This window comes from Bubalus kerabau, chromosome 4 (assembly GCF_029407905.1).
Source record: "Bubalus kerabau isolate K-KA32 ecotype Philippines breed swamp buffalo chromosome 4, PCC_UOA_SB_1v2, whole genome shotgun sequence".
In the NCBI taxonomy this organism is placed as follows: Eukaryota; Metazoa; Chordata; class Mammalia; order Artiodactyla; family Bovidae; genus Bubalus; species Bubalus kerabau.
The window spans coordinates 157,658,773-157,673,686 of NC_073627.1; the positions used below are offsets into that span (position 1 = coordinate 157,658,773).

Sequence of the window (14,914 nt, forward strand, 5' to 3'; positions counted from 1 at the left end):
CTTCTTGCTGCTGCTTCTGGGAGCTTGTCTTCCACCTCTGGTCGGTCTAGTTGTCAAGGCAGTGTTTGCAAACACAGGGCTATTGGTCTTATTCTTCTCACTCCTGCCCGCTGCAGTTTGACCAGTGAATCTTTCTCTCAAGGAGTAAAAGAAAGCTTGTGAAATCAAGTCTCCTGGTTTCTCTGTTTCTTTAACTCCATTCCCCTGACTTCTCCCCAACCCTGCTCCCTCCCATTGTCCTCCTACTTAAAAAAATAAAACAAAACACTGTAAATTGTTTTAATGGTTATTAAGAGTTCTTTGTTAAGCTTTCAGCTTCCTTCTAATTGAATGGTTTCCTTGTCTTTGAAGGAGCTAACACCAGCCTCACCCCCTACCCTACCCCTTTGCCTGTACATTAAAAAAAAAAAAAAAAATACAGCCATGCAAGGGAGAACAAAATAAAATCATACAGTGGATTCCTTACACTTGTCTCATAGTGACATACATACTGCAATAGAAGTTCAGATCATGTTGACCTCTGAGCGTAGGGTGTCTTTTAAGATACCTAAAAGGGAGGGAAGGAGAGGTTGATGTCTAAGCCTCATGAACCTATTTGCAGGGCAGTGGAGATGCGGACATAGAGAACAGGCCTGTGGACACAGTCGGGGAGGTGAGGACGGGATGAATTGAGAGAGCAGCATGGCAACGCATACATTACCATATGTAAAACAGATAGCAAGTGAAAATTTGCTGGGTGACATGGGGAGCACAACCCAGTGCTCTGTGACAACCTAGACGGGTGGGATGGAAAGGGAGATGGGAGGAGGGGTAGAGCGGTTCAGGAAGGAGGGGACATACGTATACCTGTGGCTGATTCATGTTGATGTATGGCAGAGGCCAACACAATATTGTAAAGTAATTATCCTCCAATTAAAAAAAATGATAATGGTACTTATTTCCTAGTGTTGTTAATATATGCAAAATACTTATCACAATGCCTGTTATGCAATCTGTATTTAATAAATAGCAATGGATATTGATATTGACAATATTGATATTACTAAGCTATTCGAACTGTTAGGTTAGGGACTCTGGTTTGCTAACCATTGTCTCCCCAGTGCCTGGCATACGGCCTCTCCCAGTAGCTACTCAGTGAATATTTTTTGAATGACATGTGATGGTGGCCAACTCTTCCTTCTTCTTCAGACCAGAGGTGTTTCTTAAATGCCAAAGAATCTCTTTTCTGCATATTGTAACTCCAAAAAGCAGTTGATCTTTGTCTTTTGTCTAAGCATCTACAGTGTCCACAAGAACCAGGCCTTGGCATCACATGGATTTCTACTGGTAGGTGTATTTGTTTAGTAGCAGTAAACAGGCAGGGATGAACACCCTTTAGCCACAGTCCTGTTATTAGGTTAAAATCTTTTAGCATTATATCACCATTAATTTGTTTATTTATTGCCTTTGTTGTTGTTCAGTCACTACTCCGTGTCTGACTCTTTGCCTACTTTGTACCAAATCCTACATGGCCCTGGGGTCTCAAGTTCAAATATGACAGAGATCCAGCCTTCAGAAAAACTTAGTCTGGTGGCAGCAACTGACAAATAGTAATTTAAATGTAATACTATATGAAAAATGCTATCATACATAGATATATATGAGATGATTTGAGACTTCAAGAAAGCTCTTCAACCTTAAGTGGGAGGGGGGGCAGGTCTTATGGGGACATTTGTGCCATACCAGGAGATTGTCCTTTAATTAATTAATTAATCTGGCCACACTGCATGGCTTGTGAGATCTTAGTTCCCCAACCAGAGATGGAACCCAAGCCCATACAGAAAGCACAGAGTCCTAACCACTGGACCTCCAGGGAATTCCCATGTCCTTTATTTTAAAGCTAGAAACCATTTAAGGATTTAAATAAGAAAGATATGGGCAGATCTGAAAGCCATCCGGGTAGCTAGGTGAAAAATGGATTAGAAGACTGAAGGTTAGTGAGGAGTGAGAGCCTGAACCAAGTAAAGGACTTACAGTGGGACTGAGATGAGGACATGAGTTGTAGAGAGAAAACAGGTGGTGACTCCAGAGGTTTTGGTGGCTGGTTGGGTATGAGGATGGGAATGTGGGAGTTGGTGGAGGGTCATGGGAGGAAAGAGTCAAGAGAGTCTCCTGGGTTTCTAGCTGATGCAAAATTGAGGAGGGAAAGGAAATAGAGGGAGGAGAATGGAGGTTTGGGGGGACATGATGTACTGAGCTTAATAATGCTTGATCTCAAGTGTCTGTGGGGCATCCACTTATCTAGTAGGCTCCTGGGTATCTGTGGTTTTGGAACTCATGAGACAGGTGCACATTGAAGATGTATTTGAGAATCATTCCATCTTTAGCGTTGTTCATTCGCTTAGTTGTGTCTGACTCTTTGCGACCCCATGGACTGCAGCACGCCAGGCTTCGCTGTCCTTCACCATCTCCCAGAGCTTGCTGAAACTCTCGTGTCCATTGAGTTGGTGATGCCATCCAACCATCTCATCCTCTGTCATCCCCTTTTCCTCCTGGGTTCACTCCTTCCCAGCATCAGGGTCTTTTCTAGTGAGTCAGCTCTTCTCATCAGGTGGCCAAAATATTGGAGTGTCAGCTTCACCATCAGTCCCTCCAATGAATATTCAGGATTGATTTCCTTTAGGACTGACTGGTTTGATCTCCTTGCAGTCCAAGGGAATCTCGAGAGTCTTCTCCAGCACCACAGTTCAGAAGCATCAATTCTTTGGCACTCAACCTTCTTTATGGTCCAACTCTCATTCGTACATGACTACTGGAAGAAACCATAACTTTGACTATATGGGCCTTTGTTGGCAGAGGTCTTTAGCATATCCCATCTAATTCCTACAGCAGTCCTTCCACCCCAGGGCCTCCAGGTGATTAATCTCTCACCTTTTCAGTGCATATCCTCATTGCCTCCTTACTCAGCTTAATTCCGTGGTCAATCCTTGTAGTCCTTCCCTTGCTTCATCATACAGTCACTTGACAAAACCATCATCCTGGTTCGTTCCAGCTTCCCGCCTGCTGCATACCTACACCTACCAGGCTTTAACTGGTCTTATGCACCTTTATACTCAGCGGGCCCTGCATGCTGCTGGCAGTCACTCTATAACTGCGGTCCTTCATCCTCCTCTCCTAGATAAAATGGCTGCTTTTACCATCCACCCTCTCTTCAGACTGTCAACACCTCCTCTCATCCTCATTCTCAGTTAATGATCTTGTTTCCAAGTTCAATGAGAAAACTGAAGGAGTATGACGAAAACATTCACAGGCTTTTTACTATCACTGCCAGCAGTGCTCCCCATTTTTCTTCTTACCATATATTGTTTTATTCATATATTTTTATACATTTATAAGTTACTTTTTATTTCTTTTATCTTGAAAAGTATTTCTCACTGTCACTTCTATCAGCTGTGGCCCCATTTCTGTCCTTTGCTTTGTAGAAAAACTGGAAATAGTTGTCTGTAGTCTGTCTCCAGTTTCTCACTTCCTATCTCATGAATTCACCCCAGTGAGCTTTTGCTCCCCAGCACTTCACTGAGACTGTTCTTGTTGCTAAATTCATCAGTCAGTTTCTCAGTCTCAATTGGCTTTTGAATGATCAGTGGCGTCCAACCTCCTGTGTGATAGACATTCTTCACTTGGTTAAGGGATTACGCTCTCCTTCCTCCTTTCTCCTTCCTTACTGGCTGCTTTTCTTTCAGCCTTCTTGCCTGGGTCCTCTTTTGCTTCCTGGTCTCTCAGTGTTGGCGTGCTGCCAGGGCCCAGCCCTGGTTCTCTTCCTTAGTGACTCCATCCAGCATCAGGGCTTTACATGATGTATGCTGATGACCCCCAGGCCACTCTCGCAACCTGGGACTCTTCCCTCTCTGCCCTTTTTCACATAAGCATCTAACACCTTAAGCTCAATAGAACCTAAGCTAATCTCTGGATCTGCCCTCCCTCTCCTAAACCTGTTCTACCTCTAACTTCTCCATCTCAGTTGATGCTGACTTCATCTTTTCTCTGGTTTACACAAAACACCTCTGATATGACTTTGACTTGTCTCTCTGTTATACTCCACATTTAGTCATTTCAGGTGTCCTGTTAGCTCCGTTTCAGAATATATCCAGCATCTGATGACTTCTCATCATCACCGCTACTCCTAGTCCAGGCACCATTTTTCCCCTCTGGCATTATGCATTAGCCTTCCTGATTGTATCCTAAATATTCCATATTCAAACAGCAGCCAGAGTGAGACTTTAAAATAAAAGTCAGCTCTTGGCTTTCCTTTGCTAATGCCCTTCCAGCAGCTCCTTCACCTCCCGAGTGAGGAGCCCTTCACAGGCGGGCCCCTTCACCTCTCTCTGTTGGTCCTCTCCTTCCCTTTGGCTGGACCATTCCAGCCACACTTGCTTGGACACACCGTGCACTCATGCACCCACCTCAGGGCCTTTGCACTGATTCTTCTTTTGCCTGTTATGCTCTCCTCACACTTGTCCACACAGCAAACTCCCTGACCCCCTTCACATCTTTACTCACATGTCTCTTCCTGAAGCTTGCCTTGACCATCTTCCTTAAAGTTGCAGGGCTCCCTTCCTGGCCTATACCCGGCACTCATGATACCCCTTAATTCTTTCTCTTTGTTCTCTGTTAATTCTACCTTCTAACATAACCGTTTAATTTGCTTATTGTGTTTATTGACCCTCCCTCCCCTACTGGACGATAAACAAGCCAGGGATCTTTGTTCCCTGTTGTATCCCACATGCCCACCTCAGTACTTGGCACATGTCGGGTGCTCGGTAAGTAGGTTGAATATACGAGTGAATGAGTCAGCCCGTGAGGCTGTGGGCATGATGAGATTACCATGGAGGGTGTGGACATGAAAGAACAGGCAAGAGAGAACCAGATCCCTGGATCTGCCTTTAATCAGCAACAGAGGAAGTAGTGCTAACCTGGAGTTTAATACTCCAGGTATTGGAGAGTATAACCCAATAGTCAGGTGCAGGAATGATGTCCAGGGGGACCTGCATGAGTGAAACATGGTCTGTACATTCTTTCTGATACTCTGACCTTTAATTTTTGAATTAAGCTTAATTGTCAGCTGCGTATCTAGGACATTGTTATAGCTCCCTGTGGAACTATTTTTATTTCACTGAGCTTTGACTTTGGGCTGTTAGCCTGCCATGAAATATATTCTTTTAGAAAATCCTATGAGACTTCATTATATTGTTGAATTTATTATAGCTGTATTGTTGAGGATGATGCTCTCTGGATGAGAAAGTACCCTTTCTGGGGCTGGGGGACCAGGCTGTGTCGCTTGTGGGGATCTTAGTTTCCCGACCAGGGGTTGAACTCATGCCAGTGAAAGCCCTGAGTCTTTACTGGATTGCAAGGAAATTCCTGGAAAGTACCCTCTTTATATGAGGACTTATGAGATCAAGTTCCCTTAAATTTAATAAAAATAGCAACTGATTTGTTTTTTAAAAATGAAATATAGTTGGTTTGCAGTATTAGTTTCAAGTATACAGCATGGTGGTTCAGTATTTTTATAGATTATACTCCATTAAAAGTTGTTACAAAATAATGGCTATAATTCTCTGTGCTGTACAGTATACTTGTGGCATATCTATTTTATATATAGTAGTTTGTCTCTCTTAATCCTGTACCCCTATCTTGCTTTCTTCCCTTCTGCCTCCCCACTGGTAACAACTATTTGTTTCCTATATTTGTGAGTTTGTTTCTTTTTTGCTATATGCATTCTTTGTTTTAATTTTTAGATTTCACAAAAAAGTGGTGTTATACAGTATTTGTCTGACATTTCGCTAAGCGTAATATTCTCTAGGTCCATCTATGTTGCTGCAGATGGCAGAATTCCATTATTTTTTATGGCTGAGGAATAGTCCATTGTGTGTATGTGTGTTTATCCATTTGTCTGTTAGTGGACACTTGGGTTTCTTTAGTATCTCGGCTATTGTAAATAATGCTGCCCTGAACATTGGGATGTATGTATCTTTTCAAGTTAGTGTTTTTGTTTTTTCTGAATATATGCCTATGAGTGGAATTTCTGGGTCATTAGGTAGATCTGTTTTCAGTTTTTTGAGGAATCTTACTGGTTTCCGTAGTGACTGCACCAGTTTACATTCCAACAATAGTAGTATGTACAAGGGTTCCCTTTTGTCCATGTTCTTGCCAACATTTGTAATTTGTGGACTTTCTGATGATAACCATTCTGACAGCTGTGAGATGGTATCTTAGTAAAATGTTGAGCATCTTTTCATTAGCCATCTCTGTATGTCTTCTTTGAAAAAAAAAGTCTATTCAGGTCTTCTGCCTATTTTTTGATTGGGTGGTTTTTCTGATACTGAGTTATATGAGCTGTTTATATATTTTGGATATTAACTACTTATCAGTAATATCATTTGCAAAATTTTCTTCCATTCAGTAGGTTGTCTTTTTGTTTTGTCTATGGTTTCCTTTGCTGTGCAAAAGATTTTAAGTTTAATTAGATCCCATTTGTTTAGTTCTGCTTTTATTTTTTTGCCTTGGGAGACAAATTAAAAAAATATAGCTATTATTTATGTCAAAGCGTGTTCTACCTGTGTTCTCTTCTAGGTGTTTCATGATTTTCAAGTCTTACATTTAGTTTTGATCCATTTTAAGTTTATTTTTCTGTATGGCGTGAAGAAATACTCTAGTCTCATTCTGTTACATGTATTTGTCCAGATACTGTTATTCTTTTGAGCAACTGGCTTGATTTCGTTTTGTGGAGATGGTATTTTATGTCCGTGATTTTCTCTCTCTCCCTTTTCCCTCACCTCTCAGCTCCCGCCCCACTTCTTTCCTTTACCCAGTGGCTTTCGTACATTCACGGAGCTGTGCAGCCACTGCAGCCAGTCTGCATTTCATCAGCCTGAAGAAACTATGCCCTTTACCCCCAAATCTCCCCATCCTCCTTGGCCTTAGCCAGCCACCGATACTCGTTGTCTCTGTAGATTTATCTGTTCTGGACATTTCATTTCAATAGATTATATTCATACAGTGTGTGGTCTGTGTCTGTCTGTCTTTGACTTAGCATACTGTTACATGATTTATTCATGTTGTGGTGTGTATCAATATTTTGTTCCTTTTTGTGGCTGAACAATATTTTATTAGATGGGTAATACCACATTTTTTAATCCACTTACCAGTTGAAAAATAATTAGACTGTTTCCACTTTTGGCTATTACGGATCATGCTCCCTTGAATAATTGTTTGCAAGTTTTTGTGTGGACATGTGTTTTCAGTTCCACTGGGTAAATGCCTAGGAGTTGCTGGGCCAAATGCTAACTCTGTATTTAACTTTTTGAGGAACTGCCAGAATGTTTTTAAAAGTGGCTGCATCATTTTTATGTTCCCTGCAGAATCCTTGCCAACACTTGTCATTTTCTGGCTTTTTGATTCCTAGTGGGTATGCTAGACATCTTATTGTGGTTTTGATTTGCATTTCCATGACGACTAATGATATTAGTGCTTATTTGTCATTTATCTATCTTTTAGGAGAAATGTCTGTTCAGATCTTTTGTCTATTTTGTATTTTTTCCCTCTTTTTGTTAATGAGTTTTAATAGTTTTTTATATACTTTAAATACAAATCTCTTGTCAGAGTCATACTTTGCAGAAATTTTCTCCTGTGGGTTATCTTTTCAGTTTCTTTCTTGACAGTGTCCTTATGTACAAAAGATTTAATTTTGATTTAGCCTAGTTTAACTTTGTTATTGTTTGTGCTTTTGATGGTGTATGAAGAAATCATACCTCATCTAAGGTCATGAATATTTACTTTCTTCCCCCCGCCAAGAGTTTTATAGTTTTAGTTCTTGCATTTAGATCGGTGATCCATTTGAATTAATTTTTGTGTATGCTATGAGGAAGAGGTCCAACTCTTATTCTTTTGTATGTGGATGTCCAGTTGTCCCAGCACCATTTGTTGAAAAGACTGTTCTGCATCAAATTATCTTAGCTCCCTTTCCAGGTATCAGTTGACCATAGATGTAAAGGTGTATTTCTGTGCTCTCAGTTATGTTTGTGATCTATGTATCTGCCAAACTGCTATTTTTGTCTGCTAGGAAGCTTAGAACCAGTATGGAACCTCTGGCAGGTGTCTGGGGCCCCCAAGGGTAGGAGGTGTGGACTCAGGTTCCTCTGGCTTCCTGTTCCTGTGCTTTCGGGTTTCTTTCTTGCTGTGCATATGTGTGTGTTAGTTGCTCAGTCATGTCGTACTGTTTGTGGTCCTATGGACTATAGCCCACCAGGTTCTTCTGTCCATGGGATTCTCCAGACAAGAATACTGGAGTGGGTTGCTGTTTCCTTCTCCAGGGGATCTTCCCAACCCAGGGATTGAACACGGGTCTCCTGCATAGCAGGCAGATTCTTTTTTTTTTTTTTTACTCTCTGAGCCACCAGGAAAGCCCCTTGCCTTGCTCTATGTGTTTTTATTAAAAATTATTTTTCTGTAATGAAATGTGGGACATTAGTAAATACTCTATCCTTAGACTTCTAATGTTTTATTAATCAGTTTTAACTGAAAGCTGGCGAATTTACACATTTCACTTCTGTCCTTCTGTCAACTAAAAAATGTGAGTTTTCTATTAAGTATTTTAAATGTTTATCCCTGTCAAATTATCATCAGCTGATGTTGTTGCCTTTTTGTTTACTCTTAATTGGAATTCAGATAATTTCTAAGATTTGTACCTACTTGACTGCTTAGCTCTGTTTCTGTCATTAACAACTTATTTTCATCTCTTCCCCTTGTTCTTTACATGATTATATTATGTACACTGAGAAGTGTCTTGAATATAATTGGGTGTTACGTTCAGAGAACTGTAAATGTCTATAAAACTATTTATTCAGTAATCCCACTTGAAGTACCTAGCCTAAGGGATAACACTAAATATAGAACGCACAGTCATCATATCCCCCACACCTAACTCATAATTCTGAAAGATGGAAAATAGCTGATATGTCTAAAAGCAAGGAATAGGTAAGTTTGCTGTATTTTAGCCACTGAATGGGATATTGTGAATCCATTTTTAAATGGCAGTAACAAAGACTACTTAGCAGCTTTTAAATTTAAGTGATATGATGATAAGTGCAAGAAGCACTTTGTAAAATAGTCGTATCCAAAAGAGTATAAGGAAATACAATAATGGCAGTGTTTTTTCAGATGGTGGGAGAGTGCCTGATTTGCTGTTTCTGTTTATCATTCTTTTGTATGTTTTCATTTTAAAACCTGGAATTACTGAAGTTTATAAATCTCATAGGAGTCCTTTTTTTCTTTCTCCCCCTTTTCAGATGTGAATCTGGTTACACTGGACAGCACTGTGAAAAGACAGACTTTAGTATTCTGTATGTAGTGCCAAGTAGGCAAAAGCTCACTCATGTTCTTATAGCAGCAATTATTGGAGCTGTACAGATTGCCATTATAGTAGCAATTGTCATGTGCATAACCAGGTAGGTAATGGCCTACAAAATACCAACTTTCAATTAGAGGTGGGTGGCTATTAAAGAATCCTGAAGCACTCAAAATAATGGGGACTTGACATCTACCAGTCTATTAGGAAGAAATCCTAGAATTAGTTCTCTTAAGCCCTCTCCCCATCGTGCTGCTTTAGAATTTGGTCAAGAACTCATTCCCAGGGTTACAGGCAGATCTAGGCTCAGGCAGAGGAAGCCTGAGGGTACTCAGTGGCATAAAGGAATTTTGAGATCTTAGAACTGTGTGTCCGCTTTAAGCATCACTTTCCGGGACAGTGATGGTAGCAGGATGGTCTGCATATGCATTGAAGAGCCAGGCAGGAACTTTCTAAGTCCTGCAGAATTGACTGGGTCTTGTGCCCTAAGAATATACTTTATCTATAGTAAATACAAGAAGGGAAGAAATCAGAGGTTAAAGAAAACTGCTTTTTAAATATGTTGTCTTAGCATTACTTCATTTTCTGGAATACAGTTATAAGTAGTAAACTTTAAAATACTCTATCATAACTAAAACCATTGGGAGTTTATCATAACTGAACCCCAAAGTAAAGGACATACTTGGAGTACAGTTGGCCTAAAAAGAGGTGTTTTCTAGGCTGAGTGGAAATATGTAAGTCAGACTGAACTGGACCTTGGAGAACTCAAAGAAAATTAAGTTTTCATCTTGTTCATCTTTATGCTTCTGAGTCTAAGGTCTTTTCTTCTTGCTTACCTCTTCCTACCTCCTTTCAGTTTGGTTTAGACTCCCATAAACATCATCTCTATACATTTCTGCATCATTCTGGGCTGAGGGTTGGGCTATATCAAGTGTAGATATTGGCAGGCCATAATGGATTTATGGCTTTTCTATCTGAAGTCTGGGGAAAAGCCAGACCTTCTGTGGTCTCAGCCATCTGGAGCTAAAATGATAAATCTAGCAATGATGAAAAACTCTTCTCTGAATAACATATTTTTCATAAAATACAAGTGCTGAAAGCCAGTGGACTTTATTCTATAGAACAGATGATCTGCCCTTAGGCAAGACTACTGAATATGAAATTGGGCAGTAGATTAAAGTAGGGACATAATGTTATAAAAAATAATGACAGCAGAAAGAGAATATAGAAAAAATAAACCCACCATGTAACAGCAGGGCTGCCTGTGGCTGTTTAACATGGGCTCAGAGGTGAAGCAGTTTGCCTGTGGTTCTCTAGCTAGTAAGTGAAAGGGTCTGGATTTGGATTCGGTGCTGCCTGATTGCTAAACCATTCCTCTTGCCATGGAACCACCAAGAAGAGGGGGGTCCATGTTAAGTCATCTTGGGAGGTACATTTGCTAAGTATGATCCTCCTGTGGGAGTGCGATTCAGACTTGGTTTTGTAGCAGTTCAGGGTTTTGCAACAGGGGAGGGACTTGGTGTGAATCATTTTCCCAGGGCATCAGTTCTGTGTGTCATCTGAAAAATTTATTGGAGAGAAAATGTGAGGTTTTGGAAGACCATTTAGGACTTTATTAGAGTAAAGCAGAAGTGGAATAACAGATGATTTGGAAGGTGAATGAAAGAAGGTAATAAGGTAAAGGTAAGGGAAGATTTTGAGGCCCAGTGATTTTTAGTTCCTTAAAGATCTTAAAGATCCAAGCATGTTAGAGTCAGCAAGAAGTTACTTTGTATTCAACCCCTTCATTCTAGAGAAGTGAGGAAACTGGTGCCCTAGGTTGGGAAAACTTCACCCAAGAGCCGAGAGATAGTTAAGCCCTTTTGTCAGTCCTGTCCAGCGTTTTGTCCAGCTCTTTGCCTCAATTCTCACTGTGCCATAATCTTCAGCTACTAAATTAAAATTACCTTGCAGGTAGTTTTTAAATTAGTGGTGGTTGTGGTTTAGTCACTAAGTCGTGTCTGTTTCTTGCGACCCCATGGACTGTAGCCCGCCAGGCTCCTCTGTCCATGGGATTCTCCAGGCAAGAATACTGGAGTGCAGCATTTCTCTCCAGGGGATCTTCCCGACCCAGGGGTTAAACCTGGTCTCCTGTCTTGCAGGCAGATTCTTTACCAACTAAGCTACCAGGGAATTCAAGTTAGTAACCTCTAGTTTATATCCCATCACTCCAGTACTCTTGCCTGGAAAATCCCATAGACGGAGGAGCCTGGTAGGCTGCATGCAGTCCATGGGGTCGCTGAGTCGGACACGACTGAGTGACTTCATTTTCACTTTTCACTTTCATGCATTGGAGAAGGAAATGGCAACCCACTCCAGTGTTCTTTCCTGGAGAATCCCAGGGACGGGGGAGCCTGATAGGCTGCTGTCTATGGGGTCACACAGAGTTGGACGTGACTGAAGCGACTTAGCAGCAGCAGCAGCAGCAGTTTATATCCCAAGTCCATTTGCTGCCTTCACAGACACATAGGCATTGCCTTATATTTATTTTTAACTGTTACAGTGTATTCACTACCCTCTGTCTCTATGTCTGAAGGGTCATCTCATTGAATTTATCATAGATCTCTTCCTGAGGCCTTTTTATTATGGCATTTTCACCCCTCGAATGTCTTGCTCCCTTGGATTGAGCATATTATAATTATGCACATGGACTGACCTGCACTGCATTTTTAAGGAGTGTCTCTCCCACACAGTCGATTGCGACAGCTGTTCACTTATCCTGTGGTAACTGTTACATGTGAGGAATCTTCCTTTAAAGGGATGTTCCCACTGACACATTTATCAAGACTGCAGGAGTGAAATTTTCTTCTCTTAGGCTTGGCATCTTCTTTCATGTTGAATATCACCTTGGCTGAACCCCCTTATTGTGTAGATGAAAAAAACCCATGGTCTCAGGAACTTGTCCAGTGTCACGGTGAGTTTGTGACAGTTGAGGAAGATTGCCGTCCCTCTCAATCGGTGTTCCCATGTGTGAAATGGAGTTGATTCCAGCCCTGTCTACCTCCAAGTGTTTTTGTGAGGATAAGGAAAAATTTGTGAAAAACAGCATGTAAACTGGAAGTGTTACCATCAAGCTTTTACATCAAGACAAAGTAGTGCTCTTGGAAAATGAGTAAAAACCTGGAACTTTAGGGTAGAAGTTCTCATTGTCTCAAGACTTTCTTACCGTTAGATTATAAAGTTCTTGCTGGAAGAGATTTTAGAGGTTAGTCCAACTCTTAATATTTTGCTTATAGAAAAAGGGCGTTGCACAGCTAGTTTCCAGCAGAGGCTCAACTCAGAATTACTGGAGCTCATCCAGCTTCCTTTATTCCATGTTGTGTAGTATATAGCACTTTGTGCACAGTGAGAGCTGATTGCGTTTACATTCTAGTGGGCGGGCACATGGTACGACAGGCTTTAAACCACCGCAGAGAAGCATGCACAGAACCGTGAGAGCCGACTGAGAAGTATCTCTTATCCCTGCAGTTCTGTCCTGGGTTTTGTGGTTTGTCCCAGCAGGGTGTCAAATGACTTCTTCTGAGTTACCATCTAAAATAACTAGGCATTTCCTGTATTTTCTGATTTGAGGTTAATAAGCACATTTCTTCCTGATTTCTCCTTCATCTAAGCTGTCCTTATCATTTTGAGGGTGTTGTCATGCTCAGGGAAAGTACATAAGCAAGGATCCTTTCTACTGTCATGAGTTTCCATGTTACCAGTCACTGTGGTTTGGTAATTGCCAGGCCAGAAGTGGCTATTCCTCTTGGGGATGCACATGCAGTAGGAGACCCTGGGAGTGAGTTTCATTTGTGTTTACACCTGCATTGCATGTCTAACCCTCTCACCTCCCCGCTTTGTAGGAAAGGCGGCAGTCTGACATGATGGTCTGTCATCAAATAGCGTCTGTTTCCCTTTCATGTGATCATATGCAATATGGCTTTATGTGTGGAATGTGTATTAACCTGGAAACATTTGAAATACCCTAAACAAAATGACATTTTCCTTTTTTCTTAACAGAAAATGCCCTAAAAATAATAGAGGACGACGACAGAAGCAAAACCTAGGTCATTTTACTTCAGATACGTCATCCAGAATGGTTTGAACTGGTGACTTTTATATGTACACTGACCATGTGATGTACATTTATTATGTCTTTTTTTAAAGAATGGAAATATTTATTTCAGAGGCCTTATTTTTGGACATTTTTAGTGTAGTACTGTTGGCTCGTATTTAGAATATTCAGCTACAACAGTTTTGGACTGTTTGGTAGTCTTTGTTTTATGTTTTTAAATACAGAAATTGATTTCACAAATTTGTACCACATGGTAATTCTAAGACTTGTTCTTTACCCATGGAATGTAATATTTTTGCAAAGATGGACCACTTCACAAATGGTTACAAAGTCATACCCACTTCTTCCACAATGACCACAGCAAATGACCAAGCATGAACTAAAGGTAAAGATGTTTACAGATTACTTTTCTTACAAAAAAAATCTAGAAGACACTGTGTTTAGACATTTCAATGTTTTTGAGATTTATTAACTGATTTTTTAGACACTGCCTATCGCATGAACTATAAAGTTGTGTGTGCTAGATGTAAAATATTTATAAGATGTATGGACTGGAATTTGATCATTTCTCTCTTTGAAAAAATAATTCTGAATTAATTTTTAAAAGTATATGGTAGCAATGATGAAATGGATCACTGAAAAGTAGACTTAGATGTTGTGAAAATAGTCTGTTTAACAAACAGATTGGAATAAAGCCTACTCTGTCATTTAAACTACTTTAATACACATTCATTTTTAAAGAGAGTATTTGTTTTATGATAAATAAACCAATGGTATCAGTGTTTGTGAATAAAATGCAAAAATGATGTTAACAATTGGTGCTCTTTGTGTGAGCTTAAAAATCATCTCAGACCTCTATCCAAATTTGTTGTGTAGTAATAGCTATACTAATAGATTGTTGATGTTTAAAGATCTGAAGTGTGAGTAGAATGTGTTCAGCTGTTTAACATGTAGTTTAGGTATTCAGAAGTATGCATGTAGAATTTAAGAATATGTTCAAAATATTAATTTTAATATTTGGTTTGGAAAAGCATGTTATAATATAATGTTTTCACTATATTGCCTCTGTTTTGGTGTGTTTATTTATTGCATTCTTTGATATTGATATATCAGTGCATTTAATATGTGAGATTAACGGAAAAAACAGATTTCTGTTCAAAATTCCCATTTGCTTTTTATAAATAATGCTTGAAATTGTCTAAAGGCAAAAGGCTTCACCCATCACTTAAAGTTTGCTTATTTAGTTATTTGGCTTCTAGGCTTAATATTAGTAACATGGTGGCTTTAGGGAACTTTTCTTTTTAAAAAGCTTCTCTCTTCTACCCACATAGTCTTATTTGAGCCCCTTAGTCAGTCAGTAAGCATGTTTGGAACAGCACCCAGTGCTTTGCGAGGGTTCATATTGCAGAACAGTCATGTATGGGTATTTGTAGTTA

At 40.1% G+C, this 14,914-nt stretch overlaps 1 protein-coding gene across 2 annotated transcripts in view; it reads left to right on the forward strand.

The window, feature by feature from the left end:
* The window catches only part of TMEFF1 (transmembrane protein with EGF like and two follistatin like domains 1), a 100,892-nt gene extending 86,355 nt beyond the window's left edge, over positions 1-14,537 (forward strand). The window contains exons 9-10 of one of the 2 annotated variants that reach the window (XM_055579156.1): positions 9,327-9,485; positions 13,424-14,537. In XM_055579156.1, coding sequence (XP_055435131.1) covers positions 9,327-9,485; positions 13,424-13,508 — 244 coding nt within the window. In that variant the 3' untranslated portion in view covers positions 13,509-14,537. The remainder of the gene's footprint in view (positions 1-9,326; positions 9,486-13,423) is intronic. The other variant, XM_055579157.1, reaches the window with a different exon arrangement.
* Positions 14,538-14,914: the final 377 nt, after the last annotated feature.